Source organism: Wasmannia auropunctata, unplaced genomic scaffold (assembly GCF_000956235.1).
Source record: "Wasmannia auropunctata unplaced genomic scaffold, wasmannia.A_1.0 LD333326.1, whole genome shotgun sequence".
Taxonomy (NCBI): domain Eukaryota; kingdom Metazoa; phylum Arthropoda; class Insecta; order Hymenoptera; family Formicidae; genus Wasmannia; species Wasmannia auropunctata.
In genome coordinates, this window is record NW_012029564.1 from 1 (window position 1) to 10771 (window position 10771).

The window sequence follows — 10771 nt, forward strand, 5'->3', positions numbered from 1 at the left end:
TGCCGTTACAGCTCGAATTCGCGTGTTAATGTCACGAATAACCGTGGGATCGACGGATATATATACATGTAATGTGGAATTCTCGTCGGTATCCTCAGAGGTACCGAAACTTCAGAAGGTTTCGGAAATCTTAAAAATTATTTACGTTGCTCAAGTGTAAGCGGATGCGATGATATGAAAGTATTAAATTGTTAGTAGATGTATAGTAAATAAATTTTAAATCTTTGATATCACATGTGTCATGTGGTTTGCTGCAATTTAAAAAATTGGAACAAAATTGAATTTTGTTCTGTCGCGACTCTATTTAAGTAGTGTAGCTTACTCATCAATTTTTCCGTATAAAATTTGGAATTTTAGTCACGTTTTCGGAGTCAACTTTGGATCCCCGCGGATTACCACGTTTGAGCCAGAATAATGTAGGTAGATTCAGGTGTTTTCGAAATCGAATTAAGGAGATTTAATCCACATGCGGTCAATTTTCCGAGATAATTAATAACGGAAATGTCGTCGGATTCTAGTTTGTTCGCCAATCGATGATCATCAATATTTATCTTATTCATTCCTTGTTTTAAGAGATTATTTTATCACACGTTCACGAAACGGAGAAATTGTGAAGTCCACCGGACATAACAATTGTTTTGACCATTTATAACACAATTTAATAAAATTTATTTTATTGTTAATAAAATTTTTATTGGCGGCGTTACATCTATAGAGAAGTATAGTACTAGATTAAAGATTTAAGAGATAAAAAAATATATCAGAACTAAATAATTAGCCAGTATGAATTGCAACCATTGTAAAATCGCGACTTATCGTAAGTTATTTTAATGATCGTCGTTTCAAACCGAATATTATCTAATCGCCATGTGATTTGTCGCGACTTTAAAGATCGTGATTTCTTTATTTGCCGCGAGAAACGTTTAATTCCCTTCTGCTGAACGGAAGGGCAGTCACCTGTTCAGGAAATCATTGCTCGTCGTAATGAGTTATCCTTGTCTTCCACGCGCGTGTATAAGATCTAACGAGTGATTCATCGGGCGAGCCGCTTGAGCATTCCGCGCCACGCCGCGCCGTTTCCCGAACTCCTCGCAGGATCTATCGTCCATTGACCTGCACCGCCTTTGCTCGAATTTCTAATTAGCATGGTATAACGCGCTACTCATGCAACGATATGATAAATTTGCTTTAACACACGTTTGTAAATTTGTGTTCATATTCTTAGACACACTTCTTAAAAAGAAATATGTGTATATATATATATATATATATGTATATATATATTTAAAATCAAATTATACATATATATTCATCTCGCTGACAAGCTTACGAATTCTAAACAATTAATTCTGTAATGACATTAAAGATGGGATATTATTTCGAACTTTGTGATTTTTTAAGTGAACTTTCTGATAGTTTTCTGATTACGTTTTAAAAAATATGTATTAACGTAATGATATAAGAAAAAGCTTAAATTACAACAAGTACAATAAGTTAATAATTTTACTTTACTTGATTCATTTTTACGTCCCAAATTTTCAACAATTTTCACGAGGTTCAATATCACTTTTAAAGAGAGAAAAGCATTCCCAGAAAGCACAGAGAGTTTAAAAAGAATTCAGTCGTATATGTCATCAATCCTGAATTAATTTTCATTGCAGATGCAAAAAGAGTTTTTTTTGTAAAAGTTCTGAAAGAGAATTTTGTTTTGCACCTGAAAATAAATTCAGAATTGATGACATAAGACTGAATTCTTTTTGAAATTTTGGTACTGTCTGGGTACATAGAAATATACTATCATGGAATTAAGGATACTTTTAAAGAGAAAATGATGTGTGAATTATTTGTATTTTCGTTCGCTCAAGACGTTGAATTCGTCGTCGTTGCATTCCGCGTGAAGATTCTCTAGGTGGTGCACGAAGTTGCATTGCTGCACGCATCAGCGGCTACGCACGTGGAATACCTAAAACTCGAATCACTTCCCAATCGCGCCCGTGAATCACCCGTGCGTTTTGCGCCCGTTTCTAATCGCACGCGATCGATTAAGCACCGGTGTTGTGTGTCGAAGCTGGTTGCTCAAGCCCGACCTTGATCGATCTGTATCTCGCACCTGTGCGGCGCGGCGTAGCGCGCGTTTTAGAGAAATCGGGTATTTACAAATACAGCAAATATTCGAGTCGCGCTCGTGTTATCCCTTTTGGAATTGATAACGTACGTTACCGGAAGCCACCGATATCTCGTTAGGTAAATTAATCGCCGACCCGCGAAACCGGTTAATTATCGCGAACGCCTACGCGTTTGTGACGCTCCGCATGGAGGTTTGCGTTCAAATGCCCCTCGCCGAGATACGCGTAAAATTATGTTTGTTACGCCTGTAACGGACACAATGCCTTAGTGACGTCGTAATTTCCTACTGCAATTGCACTACTTACTCAAGTACTATTAATCAATTATTTACAATAACTCCCGTTATTAACTTGATCAGAGAATAATGGCAGATGGCCATTTGGAAAACCACGTGATTATTGAGAACTAAATATCCATACGTTTCTAATAATAGATGATATACATATATAATTATAAACAAAAAAAAAACAAATGAATAGCTACACTTATAAATGATAGGGAGATAAGGAGATAATCTCCTAGTAAACAATAAAGATTGAATCACACAGTGAAATATTTCTTTAGAACAAATTTCGAAGAAAATTGTTTCAAACAATCGTATTTTTTTTCTACCGATATTGTTTAATTCGACAAAATTACATAATTTGCATTGAACAAAATAATGTTTTAAAATTCCATTATTTCAACGAAATAAATGTAAGACTATACAAACCGGCCATACAGTATACTAAATGTAAAGAAGTGTTCTTTCTCTATGTATCGATCATTATTTGTCGAAGTTGGCAAATGTCGAAATATCAAAATCAACAGAGCACATAAAAGAAAACTACTTGTCACGAGAATGTAATTTATCTGTCTGTTGTTTCAGAAGTGTTTCCCTTCGTCGAGCACACGTGTCGCGTGGGACCAGAAGAATGCAAGGTGCACGCTGGAGACTGCGCAGAATACACGAGACTGCGGGAATGCTGTTGCTACTCGTACTTGGCCTCTACCTGTAAGCGCTGAAACTTTTCTCGGCGTTCCGTAAATCACGAAAAGTGTTTTATTGTCTCTCCCTTGTCGTAAATTATACAATTATTAAAGTTATACGGTAATAATCGTATAGAGTTGTCTTCTTATAGCGACATAATATTATAGCGATATTGCGAAATGTGAGTTCAAAAGATGTGCGTACGTTTTATGGATGCACACACATGCGAATTCGTTAAAACTTTGTCCAGACGATTAAACGATAATCTCAGGGATCGATAAAATAACTGATATGATTTATTTGAAATACAAAATACAAAAAAAAAATAGATTCCACAACCATTTTTAAAATATTAAATATGAAATAGATAAAAAGAAGTTATTTAGAATAATAAATACTAAATAACTCTTTTATTTTTGTTTTTATTTAAAATACATATTTTTAATATTTTAAATACAATTGACTCCTGGATAATCTATACATATAATGCCGATAGAAGAGGCATTTTTTTATCTCGTCTGGTTTCGTGATACGAACAGCAAATTTTCTCAGAGTACTGCAAATATAAATTATTATTTTTAGCTTTATTATAATTTTGTGATATGATATCGTAGTAATGTCGTTCATAATCTCGAGGGTATCGATACGTGAAGGCAAAAATACGCTTCAGAATCATCCGATCCGGGAACTATGCTCGAATTACGAACCTTTTATCGCACGCGGTATGAATGTGTCGGTTTGAATTGAATCCGATGGTGATCGTATTGTGAGAGATTTGAGATATTCTATAATATCGATTATACCTATATCAAAGAATATTTTCATCAATTCTATCTATCTTAATTTTTTTAAACAGAATATTTTGTTTTGTCTTTTTAAACATGATTTATTCGTTGGATTTCTTTTATCATCGCCAACAATGATATTTGAAATAATTCTATTTGCAATTACTCTTATTTCAAAATATTATTTTATACATATTATTATATAATTATGATATATTATTATAAATGCATTGTAACAGCAAACTAATAAGAATTTTTTTTGCAGGGAAATACCTGGCGACTGGCGTAGGATCACGAGCCAGTATAAGTCTCACCAAGTTCATGATGATCCTAACGATTCTCAGGTTATATCTGTTGTTGGCCTAAAACTGACAGTACCAAAAATGTTGTATATTATTAATTATTTTAATAAATTGTTTTTACATCGATCGAAGGAGACAGGCAATTCCTCGCAATTTGATAAGAATGATATTGATTCTAGACTTAAATTAAGAAAATGAATACATATAGAACTCTGTCATTATAGCGTAAAGTGAATGAAATTTGAAAGCGAAGAAGATGATATTATATATATATGTATATATATATATTTTTTTTTTTAACAATTTTTTAAGACACATTGATTATAGAACAGGTACTGATATATTGTGATAATAAATTGTGTATATGTACAAATGAGGTTTATAAATATATTTTGCGCAAATCTTCAGAATTTTAATTATAAACAAAATATTATCAAGCTGACTGAGTTTCTGTAAATAAAAAAAATTATGAATCAAAGTTACAAACTACACCTGAAACAATCGTGTCTCTCTCACGAAATATATTGCGTAATACATCGCTGAGTAAGAAAGATTTAATGCAATGTTGAACGTTTCGTGGTAATATGATATACGAGACAAGATCGTTAGCGGCACGCGATCCATTGTCTAAGGCTTAATTGCTATTACGACAACATTTATTACATTCGCGACAAATAAGAGATATATTTATACTTTAAACGCTTGAATATCATTCCTACAAAGAATTTCCAAAGAAATTTTGAACAATTTCCAAGAATTTGCGTTAACGATTAAGTATAAAAATATAGATTTCTCTAATCTTGAAAATTAAATAATGGATAACTTTATTACGATTTAATATATTGAATTTTAATAAATATAATACACTTTGTGAATGTTTTTAAAAATTATATATTTGAGAGAAAAGATATGTTTGCTTGTAATAACAGAAGATTATAGAACAATTTTATGTTCTACGAAATTATAAGAAATATCAGCAGTTCTTTATCGCACTGAAATTTTCCAAAAATCTTAATTTAATAATTTTTATCAAAATTTAGTTATTATTTTTAAGTTTATTAAGTTAATTATATTTTAAGTTTGTTATGTGTGTAAATGTAAATGGCATTTATTCTAATATGCTTATGCTCACTCTAATGTATTCGGTTATAATCCGGCAGAATTTTTTTTCATCAAAGATATAAGAACGATTAAGCATGATAATTCTACGCAAAATAATTCTCTGGACTTTCTAGTTAATCCGTATCGTTCCGACCTACATTTCTCAATTTAACATATATGTTTAAATTCTAGTTTAAGATTAACATAGATATAGCGAAACAGTAAATTTTTTATCTGTATTGTCAAACATCACACGACATAAATTAATAACAAAATTTAAACTATTACGAGTTAATTGGAAAACCTAAATAATTGGTCTTTTATAAAAATTATCATTTTTTATTGATTAATTTTTTATTTTTTCTTAGAAAAAAATAAAGAAAAAGTTTATAAAAAAATTTTATATAATATAATATAATATAAAATTTTATTCTAATTTTTTATGTAAGGAAAAAAATTAATTAATAAGAAATAACTTATATGTATATAAAATACAAGTAAATAACATATATATGTATACAACTAAAACAATACATATAATATAAATTACAAAATATATAATTGCAAAAAATTAATGTACGAAAAATTTATATTTATTTGCAATTTAGTGCAATCGCAAAGTGGAGTATTTGAGAGACAGTTATTTTTATCTTACTTTTACTTTTGAGAAATTGATCTAATATTACATGCATTTTGTGACGACTGATACAATTATTTGCGAAGATAGCTGTTATTTCCCAACGTGTACAGTATCACTTTTTTTGCTTCGATTCACCGACACATTGGAAGAGAAAGATGATCGACCAGTTACGAGTAACGGGTACATCGACCGAGTTCTACGAGGAAGGCGAGACCCAGCTAAAAGATACGTGGGTTTACGAAAGAAATCGAAGAGCAGGGGCACTTCAGTAAACGATCTCATTTGTCTGAAAAATCTCAGTCGTGTCGAAAGCAGTGAGTGTGCGCGGAAACTTTGATCTCGTGTGATTTTTTTTTTAATGAGAAAATGTCACTATTGATTCTTCTCGGCGTTCTATTGCATTGTTGTGCATTTGGTGTATCGGGTGAGTTAATTTAATCAATCATTATTACATATTAAAATAAAATATTTTTTGACTTGTTGGAATAATTTTTAAAATTATTCCACTATTTTAACAAATTTTATACATTTTATCTGAATAATCTGAAATAATTTTAAAAATTATTCCAACAATTGAGAGGTTGTAAAATTATTGAGCATATTTATTGTATAATTTTGGTCAAGAAAGTGCTATATAAATAATATTTATTTGAAATAATAGTTGCAAAAATGCAATATAAAGATTTAGCAATTTTTGTTTAATAAAAATAAAATTAATAATTTCAGATAAAATGTATAAAATTTATTAATAAAATTACATGGTAATAATAATAAAAAATGGTAGTCTAATAATAATAAAAGGAATATATTAAAGATTAAAGCATGGATTTAAACACAAATGTTAAAAGGTTAATATTAAATTATATATATTCTTTATATGCAGAAGCTTTTGCATAAAAAATTTAATGTGTATTTAAGTTTATAAATTATCAATATTTAGATCGTAAATTTATAACAAATATTATAAAATATTAATATAAAAAATAATGCGACTTCATAAAGTATGTTATTTACAATAGAAATAAAAAAATCTTTATTTTCAATCACATATATATGTAGTCTTTTTAACAAATAAAAATTCTTTTTTAGATATTTTTATTATTGTTTAACAAAAAGTTCTCTTACGAATGTCTTTCAGACGAGCACGAGAAACTGGCAGGCGATCATGCATTAGGGGCAACAGATATGATAAACATGCCATTAACACCTTCATTAGAGAACAATATACGACAATTCCAAGGACATTATCCTTTTCCTTCACCCGGATACAGACCACAAAAGTAAGCTCATAAATTTTTGTTATATTCACTCTTATAAGATTAACATATTATATTATCAATATTTTGTATTATGCGATTTAGCTAACAATAAATATTTTACAATTAAATATGAAATATTAGATATTGTCAGTATAGATTATATCTTGGTTTCTCTACACGTCATAAGAATATAATTAAAAAATATAAGGACTAATCTGAAATTATATGGGTTGATTAATGCAACAATGGGGAAAATCGATATGTTAAAATCAATATTGTGAACTTCCAATGTTTGACACAGAATGTGTGTTTTGTAAGTTTTGTTGATAAGTTTTATTTTTATACTAAAATAGTTAATATTTAAGTTGTGTGTTACGAGAAGTGAAAATGATGTTTCTTAAGATATTAGACAGAAATTCGTAAAAAGTGAAGAAAGGAAGAAAACGTATATTCAGATTTAAAAAGCCTACGAGCAGTGAACTACTTATATTGAATCAAGCATTTGACAAATGTCTCTTTTAACGTTGGAAGCGTTTTAAAGAAACCATTCAGTATAAGTAACGAAACAAGAAATGTGCGCTTCCATGTAGCGTTTCGTGCAGCACTTTAGATAACTCTTGATAACGCAACAACGAAACGTAATACGACAGAACGAAACATAGAACACACATTGTTTTGGGACAATAAAAGTTGACAGTAAAAATTAGGTTTTGACATTGGTATTGAAGTTTTTCAATTCTATAAGTATGACGCTGTGTGTATAACGAGCAGTATTGAAAATTACAATTTTGATAACAACGTCTACGTGATCTTCTTCAATGGCGTAAAAATTAACAATTAGTTTAATAAAAACGGAGAAAAGACATATACATACATATCATATTTTTTGACATACAATATAAATATATATGAATATTAATTTAAAAAACAATTAATCCGGGAACAGTCACTTAGAATAATTTTACATCTCAGAAAACATGGATGTATAGTGAAACTCAGTAATGAATCACATGAGTTTTCTTTACTGATCGAAAATCCATACCTTTTTTTTCTATATCTCCTCACATTTTTTAGAAAATATCTAATAAATTAGTATATAATTTCAAATACTGATAAATTGTAGAACAATCAATAATATACAATATGTAATTAATAATATTATCTTTTAATAAGGATATAAAAAATTCCCCAGATGATTGTTTATGTAATAAAAAATTATTATTCTCGGGTTAAACATAATCTATATTTTAATTTCAATTTGAAAAAATTTTTATCTTAATATTTTCGTTACAGATGCCCTCTTTGCGACAGTTCGATTTATCCTTATTGCGGCGAGAAACTGTTGCACGACGCCTGCTGCTGTACCAATTCTCACGATTTACCTTATCAATGTAGATTAGCAGACTGTCGATTTCTGCACGCCAACAGCTGCATGGAGCATCGATTGATCGCCAATTGCTGTTGCAATGATGATTATCGCGCTTTTCTGAGGAGTCTCGAGATGCAATAAATCCATCGCACCATTTATCACTTGTGACAAAATTATGAAAGAATTAATCTTAATAATGAATAAAATCGATAATCTTCGCGCAATATCTATTAAAATTAAGCAATTAATTGTTAATGAAAATGTCAAAATTAATGAAAATTGATGTTAATGGAAATAAACAGAGATAATTACAAAAACCATTACAATGAAACATAGCTTTATACATATATATATAAAAATGATACATATATTATATAATATACACACTGGTCAACAAAATTATCACATAGGTAAATTTATATCAAAATTTTGCATAACTTTAGACAATTATAACTCCTCGAAAAATGATCGTATTGAAAAGTTTTTTTTTCCATTCTCAAGGATAAAGCTTGTACGCTTTTGATCGATTTTGAATCTACCTTTCCTCCCGTCATCTTTTGAAAAGTAAAGGCATGTTACGTCTCCAAAAAAAATTACATAATTTGACGCACTCTACGGGACGGAATGAATTTTTGTTGCAAATATCATGGTAACAATCTCATGGTAACAATGGTAAAGTTGGACTTTTTCTTACAAATTTGAAAAAAAATAAAACTTTATACCATTTTTTTTCGCGAAGTTGCGACATGTTAAAGTTATCATTGTATTTTTGTCTAATTACTGCCAGCATTAGCATTATCTGTCTAGTGTGCATCATAAAAAAGTTGATGGTCGAATTTTGCGCAATGTACGTGTGCGCGCTTGGCAGTAATTAGACAAAATGCAATGATAACTTTGACGTACCGTAACTTCGCGAAAAAAAATAGAATGAAGTTTTATTTTTTTTTTAAATTTGTACGAAAAAGTCCAAAAATCCAAACCTTTACGACGGTTATCATGACATTTGCGATAAAAATTCATTCCGTCCCGTAGAGTGCGTCAAATTATGTAATTTTTTTGAAGACGTGACATGTTTTTACTTTTTAAAAGATGACGGGTGGGAGGAAAGGTAGATTCAAAAATCGATCAAAAGCATCCTTAAGTACAGGCTTTACCCTTGAGAATAAAAAAAAATTTTGATACGATCATTTTTCGCGGAATTATGATTGTCTAAAGTTTTGCGGAATTTCGATATAAATTTACCTATGCGATAATTTTGTTGTAATATACCAGTATATATATGTACATATATATAAAACTATTTTTACGCCTAAAACATCATCACATAAAAAATAATGAAGACCTGTAATCGTATTTGTTGTCGACCAACATAAAATGATTCTCTTTAGTAGAATCGACCATTTAGGCTCGAATCCGTAAAAGTAAAAAATCGTATGGCCGCTTGATTGTGTTTAAGCATAAAGGCATTCGAGGCGTTCGCATCTCTGAAGACTAACGCTAATGCAGTTGGACCGCGCGGTCGAAGATATAATCTCGGTCACGGAACCCTCGGCGGAAGCGATTCGTCTTATCCGATAGAAAGACCAGGAGAGATGCACGAAACAATAAATCGCTGGGCCTGACTCTCGTCCCGTGGGTCGACTGGTTATCTCGTCGAAGGTCAATATCAAGGTCATACACGTGTCGAGATTCTGGGCTTTGAATTCACGTGCCTCCTCACTTTTCCCGCCGTGAACGACTACAGACTAAAAATCGACTGCATTCTTGAAACGTCCGGCAGTGCGAATCCTGCAACCGCGATTACGTTTGGATTTCGTCAAATGTCCGTAAACTGATACGGGCTCGGTAATTATAGGAAGGTTCCAGAGAATCTTAATTCTTCGTGCGATGTGTTCGATGACAAGTGTGACAATGGCGACAGATCAATGCAAGACGTGCGAGATTTCCTTGTGGGATAAGTTATTAAATCTTCTAAAAGGACAATTGGATTTAAAATACGTAGATATATTTGATAAGTCATACGAGTAATTTATTCTCATTTTCATATAAGTGGGTATTTAACGTCAAATTGCATAACGGACACGCGTGATCGTTGTCAATATATCACCCAATCTTCTTATTAAGTCTCTTATTAAAGATAACAATTTTATTCAACAGACGGGAGGGTTACGCGATATATTCAATGATCTTATGGCTTATTTTCGAAATTAAAATCGGC

General features: G+C 30.8%; 2 protein-coding genes across 2 annotated transcripts; both read left to right on the forward strand.

Annotated features, from left to right (window-relative positions):
• Window positions 1-2949: 2949 nt before the first annotated feature.
• On the forward strand, window positions 2950-4594 carry LOC105460048 (the record flags this gene model as incomplete). The annotated part of the gene is made up of 2 exons (XM_011706493.1): window positions 2950-3121; window positions 4148-4594. Coding segments are annotated over 2 exons (273 nt in total), but the record flags the coding sequence as incomplete, so codon positions are not given.
• A 1305-nt stretch (window positions 4595-5899) lies between these two features.
• Window positions 5900-8870, forward strand: LOC105460046. The gene is made up of 3 exons (XM_011706489.1): window positions 5900-6349; window positions 7064-7205; window positions 8478-8870. The coding sequence occupies exons 1-3, from the start codon at window positions 6292-6294 to the stop codon at window positions 8692-8694; spliced, it is 417 nt and encodes a 138-aa protein (XP_011704791.1). The 5' UTR covers window positions 5900-6291; the 3' UTR covers window positions 8695-8870.
• The last annotated feature ends 1901 nt before the right edge of the window (window positions 8871-10771 follow it).

Excerpts from the sequence above, each read along its gene's own strand:
- LOC105460046 (XM_011706489.1), top strand. The coding sequence starts at position 6,292 with ATGTCACTATTGATTCTTCTCGGCGTTCTATTGCATTGTTGTGCATTT. Across the intron at positions 6,350-7,063 it reads TTGTGCATTTGGTGTATCGG|ACGAGCACGAGAAACTGGCA; the intron begins GTGAGTTAATTT and ends AATGTCTTTCAG. Across the intron at positions 7,206-8,477 it reads CCCGGATACAGACCACAAAA|ATGCCCTCTTTGCGACAGTT; the intron begins GTAAGCTCATAA and ends TTTTCGTTACAG.